At 40.9% G+C, this 24,077-nt stretch overlaps 1 protein-coding gene across 3 annotated transcripts in view; it reads left to right on the top strand.

Annotated features, from left to right (window-relative positions):
* Positions 1 to 24,077, top strand: part of ltbp1 (latent transforming growth factor beta binding protein 1) — a 131,445-nt gene that overhangs the window by 58,369 nt on the left and 48,999 nt on the right. For 2 of the 3 annotated variants that reach the window (XM_011472798.3, XM_011472800.3), the window contains exons 5-8: positions 1,009 to 1,185; positions 17,795 to 18,001; positions 19,194 to 19,483; positions 21,003 to 21,105. In XM_011472798.3, the coding sequence (XP_011471100.1) occupies positions 1,009 to 1,185; positions 17,795 to 18,001; positions 19,194 to 19,483; positions 21,003 to 21,105 (777 nt within the window). The remainder of the gene's footprint in view (positions 1 to 1,008; positions 1,186 to 17,794; positions 18,002 to 19,193; positions 19,484 to 21,002; positions 21,106 to 24,077) is intronic. The other variant, XM_011472799.3, reaches the window with a different exon arrangement.

Here is a 24,077-nt window from a genome sequence, read left to right as displayed (position 1 = left end):
TCAGTTTCTATTGGCGCACTGTCGTAACCACTACATTATATTAGATCCCTCTTTAGTAGTAAATTTTTGCGCCTATTAGTGAATGTTTGGATTGCCTAGGGCGTGATATCCAGTGATTTTTTTTCTTGCCTTTGTGGTTCGGAAAGCATTCCTCCGGCTGCTTGGCGTCACTCCACGAGTCTGAACAGCTGACAGGCACAGACAAAGGGCTGAGCACTGGAGACAGGGGTTTGGACCCGACTCACAGATGCCCAGAACCATCACACAGGGCAGAGACACTGAAGGGTCCACAGAAGTGAATATAGTTCATGGCGTTAAAGAGCTAAAGCTGTGGCACCAAAGTGAAGGCTGCTCCATTGTCTTTACCTTTAGTCATCTTTTTTTCTCCCGCTTTGTTCAAAGGGTTGGCTTTCCTGAGGGTGGGGAGGAAGACGCTGCTGACAGGGAAACGACTAGATAATCTCTTCGTCTCGCACACCTCTTAGCCACCTCTTCTTGTTGTTACTGCAGCCTGAGAGCAATGGATTTTTTAAAAGTTTCTTTTTGTTTGCGGTGCAGCTGAATCTAAAGTTAAACTGGAGTAACTCAGGAGGGAAGGAAGCAGGCGAGAAGCTGAAGATGGTGTCTCCTGTTTGATGTTTTGAAATAGACCTTAGCGCACATCTGAGAGACTTGTCATGAAGAACTGGACACAATCCCAGTTTTGTTTGCCAGCCTCTCCTACGCTTTTTTCTTTCTTCTTCCTCACATTTCAGAGGCGCCACTGGATTTAGGAGCAGAGAGGAGGGAGGAGGAACAGATAGGCACCAGTAGTTTGAAGGAGGACACACTTCCTGAAGTTCTCAAGGATTGAAAACTTCACTTTTTTCTTGCTGTTTTGACTGGAATTTTGGCAGATGATCGTGACAAGTTTTAACCTGAAAGTTCTTCACTTTCCGATGGATCAAAGAGTAACCCGGCTCTCTTTGCTCTCCCTCCCTGTCCTCTTGGTTGCCGCCATGCTTTCAGCAGCAGCAGCGGGCAACCACACCGGCAGGATCAAGGTGGTCTTCACACCCACCATCTGCAAGGTAACCTGCATCGGAAGCAGATGTCACAACAACTGCGAGAAAGGAAACACCACCACCATCATCAGTGAGAATGGCCACACCACAGACACGCTGACGGCCCCCAACTTCAGAGTTGGTATGTCCCGCACACACACGTTATCTTCATCTGTTTATTTTTGTCTAAATATCATATTGGAGCCACAGAAATGTTAGTGCTGTCATGCGATTCATTTGTTTGTGTGAGTCATTAATCATTACCTGTAATAATTATCTAATCTAATAAATCTATTTTTAAGATAACCAAATGATTTTTGTGAAAGCCTAATTTTATGGTGTTTTCATCTAAATTAGTGACATTGTGGTGCATTAAAAGATCAAAATAAAATTTAAAAAGTGGCTTTATTAAGTTCTCCTAATTTAATAGACTTCCAACCTCAAACAACTACGACCTTAAAACACGACTTTAAAACAATTACGCAGAACTAGCCCAAAAGCAAAACATCAGGTCCAGGGCGCTCCAATTTAACACATAAAGACAATTTTCTGAGCAGTCCAAAACTTTTTGACAATTTTCCCCCCACAAATTTCTTATTAAAACCACAATAATATGTTCATAAACCTTATTCTACCGTCCCATGTGATAAGCCCTCTACATACTCCATTAATATATGAAAAGAAACACCTCGCTTTATATCTTACATAATAGATAATCGTTGTGGCGTTATGGCATTATTTTTTGTTATTTGTACTACAAAGTTGCTCATTGATGATGTCACAGCACAGCAGGCGCATGCTGTGTACAGGACCACCGGGAGCGATGTAAAATGGTTTTTTAGTGGAGTTAAAAAAAAAACATTTCTGTAAGTAAACAGTTAGAGCCTTTTTTTATTTGAGAACATGACAATAGTTCTATATTATAAATAAAATGAATTGAATGTATGCTAAACATGTCAAAAATGCATTTAAAAATGTTTGCTTTCATTTTTAATTTAAATCATTTTGACTACACATATATTCGGAAATGTGCCACTGATGTTTGAAAATATAGTTTCCCAAAGTATGGGAGATTTGAATGAACATGGCAGATGGATTTAAGTTGTGCTTTTATTTTTGGAAGGTTGTGTGGACAAATGGATCTTGACCCGGCCTTGTCTGGAGGCGACTGATTTAAGAACTTTGTAGGAATCAGAGGAAACATTTTGCACAAAGAGGCAAACATTTACAGCTTACAATTTGTGTTACCTCTGTTTTATGGTGTGATTGTTATACGGGGAAGACCATTCCCACAAATCAGAAAGTTCTAACTGTGACAGAGTGAAATCCACATGAATGTTTCTTTTGAAGACATTTAAAGGGTGTCAACCTCAATCCCTGGGCTTCAGAGCTGCTCTTTTCACTGCAACAAACTCAGAATTCCAGCAGCTGATTTAAAGCTCCCTTTAGTTGGTCTGCTGTCTCCAGCTTAGCTTCCATTGCTTTGTGCTATCATTAGTGTTCAGAGGAATTTGGGTATGAACCAGGCATCTTCCTGCTCAGAGGAATTTGGGTATGAACCAGGCATCTTCCTGCTGTCTAAAAGTCAGAAAAATAGGTTTTGGAGTTGTGCATTTTATTCCAACAATTATTTCTACGACACAAAACTGAATGTCTGGTATTTCTGAGCTGTCTTCATTTCTGTTTTTATTTTCTTTTTATATACTTGTCTTTCTGTATTTCCTTCTAAATTTCAAAACATACTAAAAAACACAGCACATTTTAATGTACAGAGTAGTGTTTCCACTCCATTTTAGTAAAAAGGAATTTTTAAAAGATCTAAATTAACTCATAAAATTAACGCGCTTTCTACATAAAATCAGACTCAAAAACTGGATTCCATATTTGGTATTGGCGGATGCAGTATAGTCATGGCACACTGACTGGATACATAGAAATGCGGCAGCAGCAGTCAGCTGCAATCCTGAAACTATTCACATTAAGGCTTTAGGTTTCAAGTACTACATCTATTCCAGATGGAAACCAGCAGAAGCATCACCTTATTTGATCCCATTTCCTAAACAACTAATTATTGGAAAATATTAACTTCTGCCTAAAGGGTAGGTACTTTGATGCAGATAATTGTACACGCATTACCAATAAAATGATAAGGTTTATTAAGGCTCAGAGACTGATACTTGTTGGGTAAACAAACTTGATGATTTGGATTAAGGTCAAATATGTGTAATAAAACAGAAATACACATTTTGAACCATCAGCGGAGTAAATCCGGTCTAAGTGGTTCTACCTCAGGGCTGTCAGCTGAGAGCATTGCCTGTGTTGGAGCCAGCAGTTGGATAAACTGCAACCTCAGGCGGTGATCAAGCTGTTTCTGTGTGGGGGAAGGCATGGGCGTTGTTTTATAGCTGCACGCTCTGTCTAAACCTGCCTCCGTTTGAACAAGCTGCCGACTTTTGTCCTCCAATGCAACACGTGTAAGAAGATGGGCGGAGTGGAAGCTGATGGATTCATGTCGGACTCACTCACAGACGGTGGGTTAGCCCCCACCCCCGAGTGAATCTCCCGTAACCCTCCAAAGAATGTTACCTCCATGTTAAACATCTCAGTATGAATCATATCGCTGCAGCTGCTGCTGCAACACATATAGTTGGGCTGTGGATGTGTACTGTAAAACCCCCAAATATTTTCAAATCCCCATTTAAATTTTTGTCAAAACAGCCAAAACGCATCCTCACAAACGATGATGTTGACATTTTTTGATACTATGTGATATTGCTGTGTCGCATTGCTTACGTTTGTGTAAAAAGAAAAAAAAAAACAGGGAGAAATAAAGTTCAATTTTGTCTCCCGGAGGCCTGTTTTTCTGAAATACACTTGTCTGTTGTAGAGGTTAGGTGTAGGACTGGCACATGGGTTGATTGGGGATCGATTCCCAGGGGTTGCAATGAGGGTCATCCAGTGTGGGTCCTTGGCCAAGACCCTTTGTGCTACTGTTTGTTGTAAAGGGTTGTGTCAGAATTCCCTCCCTACTCCCTAACCCCTATAATTCTATATAGTGCAGGACTATTGAGTGCCCTGGATTTTAACAGAATTCTCACATGCTCACTTTTTTTTAAACAGCAGTAGGACATCACCCATTTGCCAAAGTCAAAATCTAATATGAACATTTTATTTAGACTATCTATAAATCAATGCATTCTTATGATGAAAATGTGGATGATTTAAACATGTACATACATTTCTTCAAATGAAAAATCGTTCTGAGGCAATGCATTGTGGTCTATATTTGCTAATCAAGTGAGCATCAGTCCACATGCGTTTTTGGCATAGATTTTTGGAAAATTTCTAGGACACTAGATATTTAATTGCAGATTCGAAGACCCCGAAAAAATGGCAAACGCCTTATAGTGCACTCAGTAGTGAGGAAATCCGGACAATTTTACAAGAAAACAAAAATCGACACCAGATTTTCCATCAGTTGTATTGCTCAAAGTTGTTGTGAATTTTCTAAAAGGTCAACCTATTAAAAAATAATGAAAAGTTTAACTAATTATTAAAATAACAGTTAATTGTAGGCCTACATTTAAGTGAGGGGAAAATGTCAGTATTGTTGGAAAAACTTATCTTAACCCTTGTGCTGTCTTAGATGACCCCACCCTTACATTGACGTGTTCTCCCTACCATGACAAAGGTGGATAAAGGTGAAGAGGATATCATGTAATCCATGGACACCAGTGAAGATCACAAATCATTGAAGAAAAAAAGGTTCAGCGCACTGTCTAGTGGGTCTAGATGACCCAACCCCCAACGTTAAAGTGCCTTGGATAGCACAAGGGTTAAACACAACAAATATAGTTTTATATTTTCCCTTACTCCCTTTTTATTCTGTTTAGTTGTTTTTCCACTCTTTGTTGCAGTTTCAGCTCAGATTTACACAGAAGTGCTTCATGTATTCATCACCATCCGCTGTAATATGTTATGACTCACTCTTTGCTTTAAGTCACTTCACATTCTCATGTAGCAGCTAATTCTTTTCTCACCTGTCCAATAGCAAAGCTGCTTTTTAGCTACTCATGAAGCTGCCAAACTGGTTGACCATCTTATGTTGGCCGTTTCTGAGCGGATTGGCAGTATGAACTCCATGGTCGCTTGAATATGGTGCAGAAGTACGTCCTTTTTTGTGTGTTCCAGTTCCAATATGGTTACTTGAATTGGTGCCAAAGCAGCCTAAGACATTTCAGCTTTTTCATTATATTTTTTATTATTATGGACTGCAGCAGTCCTGGGCTGCAAGGACCATATTGTTTTCACCATTTTTCTCAAAAATTCAAAATTAATTTTTGACATAGTGAATGAGCCCCTCACAAAATGATCACATCACAGCGATTTACTTAGAAAAGCTTCAGTTGCCAAGGAAACCCCCAAAATGTACTTTTGCAGATTCGTCTGAAAATTACACAGACCTGTTCGTCTCCACCAGGCGGCCAAAATAGTTGCTATGGAGATAAAACCTTAAGAAAGGCCACCATTTTGAAAAAAAAATTGAGGAATTTGTCACATGCGCCTCTGACTGGAGTGACAGCGGCAGAAGAGAAGAGTGAGGGGGTGTGTAGCAGCCGCTCAGGCAGTGAGGGCGGGTCAGGAGGGGGCGGGCCATACAACGTGGCTTTAAATATTATCATTATTGTTATTATGAGTTTAGAGCAAAATGTTAGCTTGTAGATTCACATTTATCCGATTTTAACCCCAGTTTGTCTTTCATAGTCTCTCAGATTGTTGTAAGGGTTTTGGTCTCGTCCTCTCCACCTCTTTGTTCTTTTTTATTGATTGTTTGATATTTGTTTCAGCACAACCGCTGGTGCACATTTCCTGCTGTGAGATTGTATTGTTCGAATACTATTCATGCAGTGCAACATGTCTTACAAAGACTTTCTGTTTTTAGTCTGGAATATTCTGGTACAGAGAGAAGTTCATCTGTCTTTCTTCCCCTAAATTAAAATATTCTGTTGCTCCTGTTCATCTCCTGGGCAGGAATCTGGAGCGACTCTTGGTCCCAGTTTTAATCTTTAAAGGATGTAACCTCAATAACTGTAACTCGTATAAGCCTTCGGTGGAGAGACACGCCTGGTTACTAACATCCCAGTGTGACTACCAGGTTTCTTCTGCAATCACACTGAGGGTTAAGAATTCAAATGAGGTTTTAGTTTCAAATCTCACACAAAGTTGTTCAAATTGCATAATAGTAGCACTACAGTCACTATTTCTGTATGAACGGTCAAATGAGTCTAGTCTCAAATGGGCTTGAAGCAGGTTCAAACTATTGAAAGCATTGGGGAGTGCTCAGTCCTGCAGCAGATCAGCTGTGCAGAATTCGCTGCAGCATTTCATCTGCTGGGTGGGTTGCAGACATGCAGAAACAAAGCTGAAGTCCCAGCAGCGTGTCGGGACTCGCCTCTAACTTTTTAACCTGACAAGCCTCCTTATACTGATTCCCAACCCAGAGATAACGTTTTTTGAATCCAGTAATTATATTCTGATAAGAGATACTGGATGTGTTGGTATAATACATAGTTAAGGGAAAAACTAATAAATTAAATCAAATTTCTAAATACATAAATAAATCAAAAAATATTTCAACAGTATTTTTATTGTACATAATTTACAAAGTTTATTTAAGTTTTTTTTATAAAGAGCATTAAACTATAACAAATTTTACACAAAAAAGGATGCTGCATACAGAATATACACTGGACAAAAATATGAAGGCAACACTTTTATTTTCACTCCCATTTGTCATGAGATGAACTCAAAGAAATATTTTCCACAAACACAAATAAGCATTTCACTCAAATATTCCTCACAAATCTGTCTAAATCTGTTATAGGGAGCACCTCTGCTTTACTTAGATAACCCATTCCACTTCACAGGTGTGCCAATACAAGATGCTGATTAGACATCGTGACTATTGCACAGATGTGCCTTAGAATGGCCTCAATAAAAGGCCGCTCTGAAACATGTCTGCTTGTTTTTTAAGGGGTCTGAGAACTCAGACAAGGTCAGTATCTGGTGTAACTACTTTTCATGTAGTGCAGCACATCTCCTTGGCATAGAGTTGATCAGGTTGTCGTTGTGGCCTGTGGAATGTTGGTCCAGTTCTCTTTAAAGGCTGTGGGAAGTTCCTGGATTAGCAGGAAATGGAGCATGCTGTCATATAGACCCATCCAGTGCATTTTAAAAATGCTCAATGGGTGACAAGTACTGTAATGTTTTCAGCTGCTAGGAATTGTGTTCAGATCCTTGCAACATGGGGCCGTGCATTATCATGCTGCAACCTAAAGTGATGTTCTTGGATGTATGGCACAACAATGGACCTCAGTATCTCATCACGGTATCTCTACATTCAAAATGCTATCATTTTGCACCTGTGTTCTTTGTCAAAAATATATGCCTGCCCATATCATAACACCACTGCCACCATGCATCACTCGACAACAAGCTCTATTTAAATGAGATGTGTTGAACTGCATGCGGCAAATGGTGGTCACACCAGATATTGATGAGTTTTCTGAGTTCTCAGAAATAATAAAACAAAACAACACGTTTTAGAGCAGCCTTTAATCTTGTCCAGTCCAAGGCACACCTGTGCAATAATCACGCTCTGTAATCGGCATCTTGATATGGCACACTTGGATGGAGTATCTTAGCAAATGAGAAGTGTGCGCTATCACAGGTTTAGACAGATGTATGAACAACATTTAAGAGAAATGGTTATTTTTTGTTTCTAGAAAATGTTTTATTTTTTTATTTTTATTTTTATTTTTTTAACTTGTCCTGTCCAACAGCTGGGCAGGCAGATGAGAGCTGACGGCCTCTTGTGTTAGACATATTTTACTTTAACAAGAGGGGTTATTAATCTTCAGACAAACCAAAGGTCTGTCTGAATAAACCCCTTTTGTAATTGAGGCAAAACTTTATTAATTTCAACCGTGTTTGAAAATCTTTGGTGTTGGACCGGACGGAAAAGGAAAGCAGGGAAGAAGAGAGAGGGATGTTAGAGAGGGGGGGGGGGGGGGGGGGGGTTAGGAGAGTGATAATAGGAGGGGAGGGGGGATAAGACAATGAAGCAGCATAAAGCAACAAGTTTACTGGTTGTTTATCATTACGGTAAGGTTCAAATGTAGTACAAAAAGGGCAGGGCCTGTCCACACACACTCAAATGTTATCAACACACCTGCTAGCCGCAAAAAAGCCCACATGTCAACATGCACACAAAACATATAGTGTTCACACACGCATATTTATGCCTTAAAACCAACTAGCGTGAAATATTTCATTCATTCTATCACGCAAACTATTAGTGCAAAGGTGAGATAACACCTGTGCTCAGGTGAGTGTTTATGTTCGTCTAAAATGGATGGAGGAATGTGTAAAGAAGGAAGGACAGTGCCCAGCCATCCCCACACCAAGACCTCCGCCACAGCAGCAGTGGCAGCCGGTACCCCCCCCAACGCCACACGGGAGCAGGCAGGGAACAGTCCGCCCCCCGGGTGACCAAATCCGCCACCCAGGCCAGGGCCAGCCGGACCGCCGCGAGGCCCCCAGAGCCAGAGAGCAGGGAGGCACGGAGGGAAAGAGAGCGCCGCCCCAGCCCAACCAGGAGAGCAGCCCCCCCACCGCGCCAGGAGAGCCCAGCGCAGGGCCCTACCGGAGAAGGGCGCCCATAGCCCCAGACGAGCACCCCATCACCACCCAGGAGTTCCGGGCACCCCCTCGCCCCAACCCCAGGTACGAGCCAGGACCCCCCAAGGGAGACCCGCTCCGCACTCCAGGCAGCCACCTACCTGGCCCACGGTTGGACCAGGGAGGAGCAAGGCAGGGGCCCGCCGCCCCCGCCCAGGAGGGGGACACCCCGGGGAAAAAGGGGGGCCCACAAGGGGTATTGTAAACATGGCCCGACCAGGCTCGGCCACAGTTGGAAATTTGACGGGGCACAGCGCCTACGGGCAAGGACCCGAACCCACCCCCCAGGGACACGAACACCCCCGGCTCAGGTGTAATGTGAACCCCCCCCCCGCACGGAGAGAGCACCACCGGGCCCAGGAAACCGGCACCCAAGGGACACGGCCGCCGTTGCCGAGGGCCCCGTACCCCCCACCAGGGAAGGGGCCTAAAAAATGTTTTAGATCTGTGAGTTCATCTCATGACAAATGGGAGCAAAAAACAAAAATGTTGCATTTATCTTTTTGTTCAGTGAATACCTGACAGCAAATGCAAACTACAAAAAAAAATGGACACATGTATTTATGCAGAAGTATTTGTATTTTCTTCTTTTGACTGCATTCTTAAAATACTTTCTGATTTTGCAACTGATTTGTAAACTCAAATCAAACTGAACATTTGAAGCTGCTGAAAGTTAGAATGGCCCGTGAAAGCAGATGTGTTTGTTTCCATGGAGATTTGATTTATCTCTGAGTCATGCAGAGGCATTGTGGGCAGGCATGAGTAAGGCACCTGAGGGCTCTCTAGCAGATAATCAGTAAAAAACACCCTCGTCCGTCCATGTCACACTTTTACATCACTATTTGTTTTCATTTTCTATCCATCGCCTGTCAAATGTGTAGAAGAGCTGTGGAGTCAAAAGTAAGTTGACAAGTTTTTTCTGCTCAAATTTAGATATTTTTTTACAAGAATTTAAACAGTGAAATAAGCTGACATAGGAATAAAAAAGATTAATTTATAAACAAATCACCCCCAAGAAAGGCGTCTCAAAGACTAAAGTGCCCTAGATTCTCTGTTCTGACTGTAGACTTTTACAGAGATCTTCCTAATTCTTTCATTTAGTGAGTTTCTTGATGGTCTATGCTAAAGTGAATTGTCACAGTCCTGTGAGCTGTCAGACCTGAGCCTGATGGAAAGATCTTTAATAGGCTCTCCTGGAAGATGTTTGTTCAGCTGCTCTTTTTTAACAGCCTGAATTCTTGGTGGACTTCACTGATGAAAAATAAGGATTTTCTAAACGTGTGATTAAGTTTTGCAGGATGGAGAATTTTTATGGCCAGCTTGCTTACTTCGCTTTGACATTTAAAAAGAACAACATGATCAACAACAAACCTGCTTTTCATCAGAAAAGCTCTAGTTTCCATACCAAAGAAGGGCTGATTTAGCCATTTAACCTGATTTCAAAGTTTTTTGTGTTTTTTTTTAATCTTCTTCTGGTTTAATTAAACCAACTAAACTACAAATATCTTCTTTATTTCTTAATTATGAGCAAACCATGTCTGCTTCTTTTTAGTCCACTGGAACCAGATGGAGTATGCTGGGCTTTTTTTGGGTCTAAAGCCCATGCTTTACCAAAAGTGACTATTGCTTGCTAGGTTTTTGCCTTTTAAATGTATATAGTGTCTCTGTATACTCTTTGATATTTTCCATTATTTATCTATAGTTGTCCCTTTTCTAACTTTGAAATTTTGTTGGTTTTTACTACAAATTTGACCTTTTTAACTGAGTCAGAACAGCTGAATTGGTCAATGTGGGGATTTTAAGGACTCAAATTCTGCAGACTAAAGTAGGTTGATGGAAAACTGAACCTGAAAACTGAAAAATAACCAAAAATATAAAGCTGAGACATGGTTTATAGTTTTTTCTGGTAGCTCAAACTCATTCAAATAAAAAAAAAAAACGTACTTTGCGACTCAAAAAAAATTTGATAAAACGTATTTTTTCAGTTCTTAAAAAATTTTCAGTGATTTATCGTTTTTTCCTTTTGAAGAACCAAAGTAAAAAAAAAAAAAAAGCTAACTGAACATCCTTCAGGCGTAGAGTTCATCTTTTTTGCCAAGAGTTGCATTTTTCCAGGTCATTACTAAGAAAACAGCTCACAGACTGTACGGTGATGGCCAAGTTTGGAGTGTGAGCCCACACAGAAGGCCTCTTCACACTTCTTTAAGATCTGAGGCTTTCACTGGATAGCTGGCTGTCTGCTCTCTACACATTTAACTGAAATAATATTTGAAAGTACAGGCTTCAATGCTTTCTCAATAAGCAGTGAAAAAGCCTTCGTACCAGATTCCTGTTGCTGAAGACGCTGCTGGTGGTTTTCAGGTATCTGTCAGCAAAAAATGCTTTTAACTCAGAAATGTGAGGCAGCAAGTTTTTGCCAAACTTGGTGTTGGACTGATTTCTTTCCAGGTTCTTTCAGTCTCACCTACGGAGAGTTTCTTACCTTATTGTCAGGAAGTTTTACATTTAAAAAAATTAAGCTTAACTTCTGGCATTTTCTCTGCATTTGTGATTCGGGTCTTATTCAAAGGCCTTGACCATTTTTAGTTTGTCCTGTCACTTCCGTGTCAAGTGCATCCTAAATTGGGCAATCAGGCCCCATGTCCTGTCCTTCCCCACTGAGTCCTTGTTGTAAAATGCATGTTATAAAGGATGATATGCTTTTGTTGTTCTAAAATTAAACTTTTGTCTTCATGGTGAAAATGGATGGCGGCGTTATCCGTGGTGTAAATGTGCGTTATTCTGTGGGCACGTCACCTTAGATATAAAATAAAATGATATAATTTTTTATTTTCAAAGTACAACGAAAGTTATAATTTTGAAACCCAGACCCGTTCCCTTTTTTACGGCTTTTTGCCGTGCCATTGACGTGTCAAAGGGATGGAACTAGAACTCCTGTGTAAAGTTTGCGTTGAATTGGGAAGGGAGGAACATCAGACACAGACATGATGGAGGCGATGCAAACATTCCGACTGATCGATGAATGTTGGCCTTTTTTGTGTCCAAGCAATAGAGACGCATTGGAGATGGACCAGTGGAAATGAGCCTTTAATCCCATCAATCCAGCCACTTTCTCTGGGTATTGACAGTTTGACAATTGTCAAAAGTATTTAGGGAATGCCTGGTCGGCCTTTAAGATGCCTTCCTTTAAAAACTTGAGCGATTCAAGCTGTGGTGTGTGTCTCCTTTTGGCCCGACTAAGTCACAGGAGAGTGGTTTCAGGAAGTGTTTCTGCAGCTCCTCAGGCACATTCTCCCCCAGGTGAGCAAATGGGCTCACCAAGTGCTGAGAGCTTTTGGCCCTCTGCTGCAGTTTCCTTTATTAGAAACATATTACCTGCCAGCTCATTTGCTTGCGGTCTGATAATATAAAAATATTTAACTTTGGAGAGTAGGAGGTTTTCTGTGGAGGTATGGAAGGGGACTTCATTAGGAAGACAAATCATGTGTTTTTTAAGGAGAAAGACAGGTGTAGCACTTTATTCTGTAAAGGACGTCTGGATTTCTTCTCTCCCCCTGACGTTGGTTTTATGTGTTTGTGTATACGGTCTAGACATTGGTATTCCAGCAGTCACTGCCTTTTATTTGCTCCTGAGGCTCTGTGATTCAGCACATTGAGTTTGAAATAAAACAGTGAATATCACAGTCGAGTGCCCGGTCTCAACTTCAATATGAGTTGATGGATTTCATTATAAAGGCAGTGTGAGCGATTTAGCTTTTCTTACCCTTAGCACTTTTAGTGTTTTCTGAATTAGTAGAGGATTTACTCATACTCTGTTATATAAGACAATGCCCAGCTGATCCACCACTACTGTAAGATGGACCTACAATTTTACTGGTTTCAAGCGTACCAGTGGAAAACCAACACATGCAGTTTTAATTCTGAACCAAAACTCCAAGCATCAAAGGTCATTGTCATAATGCTTTTTAGATATCCTGTTGACTAATAGAACCAGGTTCCAACCATTGAGAGGCTGCAGGAGCAGAGGTGGTTAGAAAAGAAACAGGACAGCAGCTTTAGGGTTCAGGCACTCATTCTTGGAATAAAAAGGGGAACATTAGAGTAGGATTGTTGTTTTGATTTGAAAGACTTGGTACAAGTCATGTGTATCAGACCAGCGCTGAATTCCATCTTAGAATTTAGCTTCTTACTTTAAAGAGCCACACCAATGTTTATGGTGTTATTAACATGTTTTTGTGGCATTTTTTTCTCATGATATAGGACATAAATGAAGAAAAAATAAGCTTGAAATTGCATTTCTGAGAGTTCCTTAATTTAAATCATTGTGAAACTGTAGTAGACATAAAAAATACTGTTTAAAAAAATCTTCATTTGTGATGTAGAAAAATGCAATGGATGGGCCACAAGCTCACAGCTCCACTCCATTCAGATCTATGTATGTCTTCGTTTTCCTGCTGGAGCTGAGATCTGGCTCTAAACTGTACAGCTGGATAGGACCAATTTTTATTGCCATTTTTGTGCACCGATAATGTTAGGATGGTGGTATGAGGGGCTGTAAGTTAGCAAGAGAGAAATAAACAGAGCTCTTAACAGGAAAGGGAAATTCGTGCAAGGTTGATTCATGCAATGGTCCTTCCCACAACTCAACAAAACAACAGGTTTTTTAATGTTGGCTAAAAATGGCATGATCATAATGAAAAGACCACTGGGAACACTTTATAAAATAGATCAAAAGATGGTCATAGCGGGAAATAAACGATTCCGGCCTTAACACTGACCTTGCTAATAAGCCAAATCTGGGTTATAAAGATCTTTTACTCATCACTCACTGAATGTGAAATTATAATCCACAGCTTTGAGAATTTTTAACACAGTCTGTGTGACGAAGTAGCGTCACAGGGTGCAGGACAGCACCTAAACATGAGCCTAAATTGTTTCTTTTTTTTTTCTCTTTTCTCCCTGCCCTGTAACCGTTTATAGTTTTGTGGGACAAATCATTCACATTTCATGTTTCGTTTAATTCTAAAGGTGCACACTTGGTTTTAAACAGAATCTCACTCACCATCAAAGTTTTCCTCCACCAATAGCCCAACCAGAGCCATGGACACATCAGCATTTATATCCACAGGAAACAGGAAGTGACTTCACATGTCCGAATTGTTGTTTTTCTTTGCTTTGTTCCCCTTCTTGTCTAATTGATTTTGTTTCAAACCTGTTTCTGTATTTCAACTGTTGTTGTTTTTTTCTGTTAAATATCTGTAAGTTTGGAATTATGTTGATGAATCTTCTAGTAAGTTGTTATAAGGAATTGTTTGGATAATTGGCCTGCGGGAGGGGCTAGGTCTTTATAAGGGGTGAACTTTTCTCAGTTGAGGGAGAGCAGTCTTTGTTGCAGTGGTGGCAACAAGCTCTCCCAGAATCAGCTGAATTCTTTGTCTGATTGTTATTTTTTTTGGGGAGATCAATAAAATCCCATTTTTTTCAAATTTTGAGTCTTCTGGCTTGGCCATCTTATTTCCGAGTTATCTATTTTTTCGCTGCTGAGAAGAACCCCGTCACACTATGTTTTCTTCTATTCTTATAAATTTATAATTTATTTTGTCACCAACTCATCAACAACTAAGTAATCTAATCAGCATTGTCATATAGTCCTGAGCTTAATTCTGTGATCAAATCAGATAAGATCAGATCAAATCAGTCACAAAACACAGTGTAAACATGCATATAGCCTTTTCAACCATTGCATCCATCAAATTCATCTGGACTTTACAACCACAAGAAAAATTATTGTATGTGTCTCACTGTGTCCCCTTTCTCTTAAGACAGAGCGTTAAAATGATTTAGTACTATTTTATACAGCAGGTTTTCTCTCTCCACCAGGAATGTAAGTCAACACCAATCTTATCCATTCAGTTAGAAGTAATCCCATAACTTATTTTGGAGTTCTTGCAACCCTGTTGTTGGTCAAAATGACCATGACTCCATTTCTCTAAGATCAAGTGTACATCATCGCCATGGTTGTAAAACTAATCTGAAAGTATTTTTGGATTCTGGAGAAGTGAGGACATTTGAAAATCATCTCTCCATTCCTGCGTCACAGTTATAGGATGAGGGCTGTGTGGAAATCACCCGCAGTTTAGGCTGAAAAAAAAATGTGTGTGTTTGTTTTTGCAAACCCTAACCCTTATAGAGCTGTGCCAGAATTATCTTCAGTCCTGACTTGTCCTGGATCGGGCTTTTGGAAAAGACCAATATTTTGTGGAAAATTAACAAGCTGAAGGTTTTTTGAAAACCAAACAAAACCCAATGAAATGAGACTAACATTTCTTAGCTTGTGATATTTGTTAACCAGCCTAATAAATTAAAGAATGGAAATAACCATTTATAGACCTCTATATTGGGTTACTAGAACAGAAGTGATTTTTCCATGGAAGTGTCAGCCCCGTCTGAGTAAAATTGTTTTCTTCGAAATATTTCCAAATGCTTTATTTCAGCATATAACAGACATCCCATAGACCTCCTGGCTGCTGCACTAATGCACTTTTTCTGCTACGAATTTGGAAAAAGAAATAGATCTGTGGAACTGGAGGTCCATCTGAACACTGGTGCTTCTCCAAATAGACCTGCACAATAGACCATGAACTGTTGTGGCATAAAAGTGCAGCTCCATCTTTACTATTTCTTAGGCTATTGGTAGTAATCACAGATATCTCATTTTTGATACTTCTGATCATTCAGTACAGGGGCATGTCTATCCAGACTTGACAATATGCAATTTTCTCGTTTACAGTTTAAAATACAGATATTCTAAGGTATTTATGGACTTTGAACTCAAAGTGAATGCTTAATAAAGATAACTGCAGGGTAAAATGTGTATTTATTTGTAAAAAGCTATCCTGCAGTTGCATACAAACAGAATTAAAGTAAAAAAAAAATCAACCAGAAAATCGGGCCATTAACTGAGATATACGTTGTTCTGTCTAACCTCTTTCATGATGCACTTGTTCCTCCCCTGGTTTGCCCTTTCCTCTGGAGTTGGATCAAACTGTTTCGTGTTGCAGAACAAGCCTTTCATAAAGGCTTTATGAAAGGGGTCCTTGAGATAGTCAGATGGCTAACCTGGAGAGTACATGATGTACTGAATTCTCCTCTTGCATGCTTTCATGACCAAGACAACTGTATAGAGCTGTGGAATGAACTTCCAACAGATAATGTGCACAGGCATCACATTTAAATCGTGATACTTTAATAAAACTAGCAGGAAGGACTATTCATTTTTCGTTGGGAATCTGAAAATGTCTGTTTGTTGCATCTCTGGTGACATCTTTTTAACCAGTTTCTGCAACTTTAATGCATTCCAAGTGCAACTGACTGATGTTAATGATGATCTGTCATGACCTTTAAGCCATCTGAGATCAGCATGCATTTCATTTATGCTGGTTCTTTATGTACATCTGAGTGATAAACGGGGAGCTTTGCATTACCTGGACTTTATCTATGTTTCTTTTTCTAGCAGTAGCCCATATTGTCTATATAATATATAATATAATCTAGTTGTGAGATGACTCAGGTTCTGACAATTAGTCTGGTTGAATCAGCAGACAGATATTTTTGGGACATACCAAACTCTGCTGCTGACCTCACATGTTCCTTAAGAAGGGATAGTCTTCCCAGCAGTCTGGAATATTTTGGCAGAAAGTATTGGTACAACAAAGAATAATGCAAGTAACTTCTCTGATTCAGTCCTTATCATGGTTTTGTAATGGATAGAAGTGAAAGTTGTGGTTTGGACAGAAAGCGGCCTTTGTAATGACCTGCATGACTGTAGGCGCATGAGTAATGGTTGCTGTGTGGCCGGGTATGAATCAGAAACAGCATCTTTTTCCTCTTGCAGATCTGTGTCAGTTCTCCCCACACTCTGTCAGCGCTGAGTTTCTTTCAAAGGGGAAGACGAGAGGAGACATGAATCAGTGAGAACTGGAACAGCGTTGTTTAATCAGGCTTTGGTACAGAGTTCACACAGGCAAGGGTGTGCTAACTCACTTGTATCATCACCTTTTTTTGTGCTTCTTCAGTAAGTTTGAATTGCCAATAGATTTTCCTCTTTGTCTTAATGTCGTTCTGGAAAACCGTCACATTTATTTGAAATATGAGGACGTTTATACGTCATCGAAGACCCATTCCTATGAAACTTGGGTTGTTAGTGTTTTTAAAGTGTTCTTGTGGGACTTTTCTGAAGATGGAGGACATATATGACGAAAATTATTTTTAAAATTGCGTTTCTAATTATTTCTGTAATCAAATTGTTGTGAATCAGGACCATACGGAAAAATGTTGTGACGTAATAACCACAATGGGCAAGCCAAAAGGTACTTGCTCTGCTCCATTCTGATCTACTGAATTCATTTGCAGACATATAGATTTCTGCTGGAATCTGACTCAAAACTGTACGTCTGTTTAGCTTCAGTATTGCTCACCCTTTGTCTTGCAAAGGTAAAGGTAGCTTGGGGTTTTGAGGGGCTGTAAGCTAGCGGGAGAGTGTGTTAACAGCTCTCAGTTATGGATGACAGGAAGGGGGAGCGGGCTTACTCTGCACCAACAGTCCTGCCCACAAGTCAGAGGTGAATTTCTAATGAACTCCTTTGTCTGGCGGTGGTGCATCATCATAGTAAGAGACTCAAAAATAAACCTGAAAGAGCTGATGACAGACATTAACAAAGGTGGGTTCAGACTCATCTAAACCCATAACCACCTTCCTTTTCTCCCTTCTTCAGGTTCTGTTAAGTTCTGATGCAGTGTGATTCCTGTTAAACAGCACAGACAGCTTTCCCCATTCCTTCATTGTATCGTGCTTACACACTCATGGATGATTATTTACAGATGTGTTGAACAGGGACAGAAATATCAGTCCAGATGTGTTTGAACAGATGTTTCTAAAGGGGCCTGGAAGCTGCGTGTTTGCATGGCTGCGTGGAGACACTAATGTGTTTTTGTGGATGTTCCCCTTTCAGTGGTGTGCCACCTGCCATGTATAAACGGGGGAAAGTGCAGTGCCAGGGACAAGTGCCAGTGCCCTCCAAACTTTGCAGGAAAGTTCTGCCAGATGCCGGTTCAGAATGGAGCCCAGCAGCACCATCAGACTTCGGGTTCCTACAGCCAGACACAGGTTCACTCCATGCACACGCTGCCTCTGACTTACAGCAACGGCAAGACTCCCGGTGAGTATTGATCCAAATCACTAATTCATTCTCAAAGTAGAAAACATTAAAATCTCTATTTTAGCTGTTTTTGGAGATGCTGACTCTGTTAAAAGAAAAGGCTGTTATGTTTTATGACTTTTTGATGTAAATACCAAACTACTGAATCTACTTTGCTTTTGAGTTTAAAATTCACATTTAAAAAAAAAAATTTGTGGATATAACAGGATTTGAATCAATACAAATAATTCAGATTTACATTCTACAACCATTTTAAAGCAATTTTACATAACTAGAGATTCATGTGGCTGTGGTGCAGCGGTAGAGCGGTCGACCTTTAATTGAAAAATTCCAGGTTCCATTTCTGCCTTGCCTGCACATATGGGGAAGTGTCCTTAGGCAAGACACTGAACCCCACTTTGTCTCTGGTGGAAGGTTGGTGCCAGTGTTCGGCAGTGGAGCCGCCTTAAGTGTGTGAACGTGTGTGTGAATGGCGTATGGAACACCATTTAAATACAAATACTACACACACGCACACACACACACACACATCCACACACACACATATATATATATATATATATACATACATATATACACTTTTTCCAATTACAGAAAGGGAAACTGTCACATGAGAAAAACTGAAAACCTCCAAAGAGCATTAAAGACATTTTGGAAAGTTCCTTATTACTGGAGCTGTCATTACATCTCCAGCAGTGAGAAACAGCCCTATTTAAAAGTACTAGAACAACATACAAGTTTTGATAATAATGGATTTGATTTATCTGCGCTTTTCCTGACTGTACAATGTGACCATTATTCATTCACACTTGGAAATGGTAAGCTGCTAATGTAGCCACAACTGCCCTGGGGCAGACTGACCATCACTGAGACATTCATACACCAGTGGGGCAACACAGGAGGCAGGGAGGGTGAAGAGTCTTGCACAAGGACATTATAACAGTTGACTGGGAGAGCAGGGATCGTACCGCCAACCCTTCAATCTTTGGCGGACCTGCTCAACCGCCTGAGCCACTGCTGCCTGCAAAACCTGCTATCTTGTGTTTGGGGGTGGGCCACAATTTTCTTCTTTGTTTTAGTAGACTATCGAACTTTGATTGAGGTTTGGCATTTAGGGCCCAAATATTCAACCTGCTTTTGTCAAGAACATTTTTGTCCACTGCAGTGACTCTTTTTTTCATGTTCAACCTAGGTGTGGTCAACATCCACATCAATCACCCTCCAGAAGCCTCTGTTCAGGTCCACCAAGTGTCCCAGCTGGACGACTACCATCACAACGGGCACCAGCAGAAGGCCTCCCAAGCTGGCTCCTCGTCATCCAGCAGCTACAGCTACCACCACTCCGAGAGCAGCCAGAAGGTTCAGCACCACAGCTACAATGTTGTTTATCCCAACCAGCATGGCTACCATGTTTCTCAGTATCAGCCCGTCACCTCCAAGAACGCTCTGGGACGCTGCTTCCAGGAGACGGCAGCTGGCCAGGTACGTCCCGAAAATATAGATTTACCACACATCAGGTCAACCTTTAGTATTTGTTTCTATGAGACAAAAAAACATAAATTTCAGGTTATGAGACAATACATCACAACGTTTTAACATCTAAAATTCATGCTTATTCAGTAGAATAAGAAGCAGAGGTTTTCTACAGCTGTAGTAAAAGGAACCGTTAACACAATCGGAGTCCATCCCCCCCAAATGAAATGGCAGGTTGATGCTTCCACTGCAAGTAAAGGAAAAGTTTAGCCATACATTAAATCTTTTGTGGTGCAAGGATTGTTGACACAGCTGAAAGGCAGCTGAAAGAAATATGGGAAACAAACAAAAGTGCTGCTGTGGCAGATGCTTTAAAACAGTTCAACAAAAGAAATCAACTGGAACGAAGCAAGAGAGCGAGCTGAGCAGGTAAAGTGTGAAATTCTACATTGAACCAGAAGACAAGAATCATACATAACCGGACCCAGAATGAAATAACTGCACATTAAAAAATCTGTGGAGCGTTAAGTGTTGCTAAAATGATGCTCATATTAAACCTCATAAAGTGAACATACCTCACTGTTTCCCAAAAATCTACTTTATATTTGTGTACTTGTGTGTTTTTTGTTAACAATGGTCTGTAATTATTCACCAAACTCCAGCTGAAAGCTCTGGATGCAGACATTTTCCTGTTTTTAATTCAATGCCCTGAAGTTGCCTTGGTAACCCAGGGGTGCTTCCATCCCAGCATGACAAGTGACGTAATATTACTTCACATTTTCAGTTGATCTGGGCTGCTCTATGCTCTGAAGCCTGCTTCAAAGCCGCAATCATGAAGCATTTTGTCACGTTTGAGTCTGATTTTCAATTTCAACATTTTATCAACAGTCCTGCATTTCTCCAGAGATTCATCTCGTTGAAACAAAAGCAGGTGTGTACTGTAATGTACACATTTATAAGTTGAAATTCCAAAGTGCAATAAAAGAGTTTTGAAAACATCAGAGAGTGATGAGAGCATGCCTGTGAGGCGGACAGCAAACGGGGCCGCTTTGATTTCTCTTGACGAGGACATTTTTGCCCATTAAAGTTCCAAATTGATGTAGGAGTGTCTCAAAGCAGCAAACATGACTGCAGACTTGTCTCTTGCACCCACCTTGTGTCAGGTTTAATAAAAGTTACTGCTGAGATCCACATCGGATCTGCTCAGCTGCGATTACAGCACAAAGGCATTCTGCATTGAGACTCCCAACAGGCAGTTAAAAAGGGCTTGTTTATGGTGTCACAGCAGCTCAGTCTGGGCCTGGTGGTTGCTGTTGATATCAAACTGTGTAATAAAAATAATTCATATGCTGACATTCTGGTGCCATCAGTGAGTCACATTCTGTTGTTGCTATAAAGATAAGGGGTGACAGAGTGACACTTAGGGGCCAAACACCTGCAGGAAGTAGAAAACAAGAGTTTTTCCACATTATCATTTTTCTTTCATGCTTTCTTCCTGCTCTACCCATATTTTGTCTGGATGGCTCAGTGTGGGAAGGCTCTGCCGGGTCTCACCAAGCAGGAGCGCTGCTGTGGAGTCATCGGGACCTCGTGGGGGTTCCACAAATGCCACAAGTGCCCAAACAAGTCTTGTATGTACAACTTTTTGCTTTCTATCCAATTTAAATTTGATTTTTAACATGTAAACCAAATTTATTGCCTGTAGACGCGTCACGAGTTGTGTTGTCAGCCTAAAGAAACTGATACTGAAAGCACTTCTCTGCTGGCGCCTGTACGGCGGTTGACCCGTATCGATGCTACAAGTTTTTGGGTTGTCCCGGACAGTGAAGGGTCGTAGTGAGGTGTGGGCAGCACAGATGTGTCTGGAGGTTTTCTTTGTGGCCCGTTCAGCCACCTCAAGGGACTTCAAAATAGAATGCTGTTGTGTGTGTGGCAAGTGCATCGTGAAGTATTTGTAAGGATAATGCACGATACAAGCACTGTCCTACTGTGCAATCATGCTGCTCTTTAGCTGTTAATAAGGTGTGAGTACTTGTTCTTCACTGACCGTGCATGCACAGGGTGTGAAGGCTGTACATTAGTGCTTGTTGGATGACTGTGGGATTTGGGAATTTACAGTCAGATTATGAAATTTCCCAATTTCTAATAGTCAGGCTACAAGCACAAAGTGTGAAACAGCTGGGCAGAGGACATGCACTTATCACTTGAACAGCACTAACTTGCAAGTTAGGTGTGGTAAAAAAATAAATAAAGGAAAATCTTTACAACAGGGTTGCAAATCACCTTCTTTACCCTGACTTGTCCTTCCGTGTTGCCCACAGAATCCCTGTAGAAAAACATGTGCACGGACATTTTCCCTCTGCAAGCTCACTGAGCGGTCTACAATTTTAATATTTTCTATCAGCCACCTGTGTGCCCCGTACAGGTTTGCCTGTTTTTTGCCCGCAGACACCCCTTATCTACCCATTGCTTTTTTAATAATTCTTTTTATATTCTGTGTTATACTGTGTTTTACAGTGAAGCACTTTTTGATTTTTATCTTGAAAGGTGCTATACAAATAAAGTGGATTATTATTATTATTATTATTATTATTATTATTATTATTATTATAAGGGCAACTGATAGTCAATGGCTACTAAAACCATTGATTCATAGCCATCCATTCTTTTGCTCATCCAGGGTCAGGGGTGCAGCAGTCTAAGTAAAGTTGCCCAGAATTTCCTCTCCCCTGTCCCTTCCTCCAGCTCCTCTGGGGGGACCCAGAGACGTTCCTAGGCCAGATGGGAGACGTAGTCTCTCCAGCATGTCCTGGGTCTTCACCGGGGCCTCTGCCCAGTGGAACATGAGCAGAACACCTACCCAGGGGGGTGTTCAGGAGGCCTTTGGACCAGATGCCCGAGCCACCTCAAATGGCTCCTCTCACAGCCACTCCAACCCAATAAATGGTTTGAACCTGGATTGTTACATAAACAAAGCATGTGCTCTACCACTGGACTAAAACTCAACACCCCAGTGTTCCTCTCCATTCTCTCCTTTGCTAGCAGAAAAGCGCTTTCAGTATCAGTTGTTGACATTAATCATCCACAGGCTCAAGAAAGCGTTCAGTCCTCCAGTTTTCAGTGCTGCACCTTTGTTTATGTAAATCTGTATGCAAACATTCTAAATGTTATAAAGATTTGATGGGAAGTGGCTGATGTGACATTCATGCTCATTGCATCAGTGTGACCCATGAGCAACAACAGCAACTCTTTCAGGGAAAAGCCATACTCTTCAATGTTACAACACTAAGACACAAATTTATCCAACATTTTCTGAAGACCCTGAATGTGTAAAAAGCGATTGTCTTTGAATGGGTATTCCCACCCGGCCAGTGGTTTGTCTCAGAGAGTTGGAACAGTTCAGACTATTTCCTCATTGTTTCATGGCGAAGGGGTCAAACAGTCTATTGTGCCAAGCAGCCGCTGGTATTTAAACTGGCTTTGTGGCTAAGTCGAACATTGCCTTATTGTTTTGCACTGAGCAGTGTGAGTCCCCTCGCAGGTATTTTCTGTACCACCTTCCCCTGGTTCCTTTGTCCTGCAGAGAGGCAGGACCTCATTTAAACCAGCAGCTCAGATGGGTTGCAGTCTGATGACTGATTCAGCCTCACAGTGAGCTACTGTTTTAGCTCTAAAGTCCAAATACGGAAGATTTTTTAAAATCTTTTTAAAATATTGTTGCCTATAATGGAACATTGATGGAGCAAAATTGGAAGCAGTATCAAAAGGTGATGTAGTGAGATAATCACAACATAAGTTGTGATTGTCTTTATTCAAATGTATACACATTTGCATATCCCATGCACCCAACACCTTCTACTTGCTACTACTGGTGCTCTACGGATACTACGTCCTAGAAAACGACACACGTTTCTTTTTTTGTGTGTGTGCTAAAAACAGCATAATCATTGTTAAAGATCTCTGTGAATGCTTTGAAAATGGATTAAAAGATGATCAGAGTGAGACTTTAAGTTCCAACCAGAGGTGAATGCTTAAAACATTACGAAAAAATACATTCTGAAGCATGGCAGGTTTCATATCAAGTTTAGATGAAAAGATGGAGGTTTGTGGATCAGTGAGTATTAAATCCATCTTCCAGGATTAAACGATCACAATCTTGGAGTAGATCAGAAACATCCAAGCTTGTGTTTTTCAAAATCAGGCCTCAGGGCCTACCGTCTCATTCCTAACGAGCTTAACCAAGTGTTGAAGCAGAGAAAACTCGCAGGATGGGGGGCCCTGAGGGTAGAGTTTTGAAACACTGCCCTGGGCGATGACTTCACAAAAGGAGGAAACATCCTGCAGGGACAAACCTGTGCGCTTCATGGAGCCACAGCAGTTTGCAGAAGTACAGGATTGCTACAAGTTGGAGTCATTTGTAGCAAGGGTACAATGTATAGAGTATGCAAAGCTGCTCCAGAGACGGTTAAGCATATTACAGGAGTGCAGGCTGGAGATGCTGTGCAGGAGCATCTGTGTTGATAATTGGTTGCATGTCCACAGGTCAAAGCGATGTCCATAATTCATTAGTGTTTCTTGCGTTCGTCATTCGTCGATCTCTCTA

Source organism: Oryzias latipes, chromosome 15 (genome assembly GCF_002234675.1).
Source record: "Oryzias latipes chromosome 15, ASM223467v1".
Classification (NCBI taxonomy): domain Eukaryota; kingdom Metazoa; phylum Chordata; class Actinopteri; order Beloniformes; family Adrianichthyidae; genus Oryzias; species Oryzias latipes.
The sequence above is the reverse complement of the archived record's forward strand: the minus strand, read 5'-3'. Positions and strand labels throughout refer to the sequence as shown.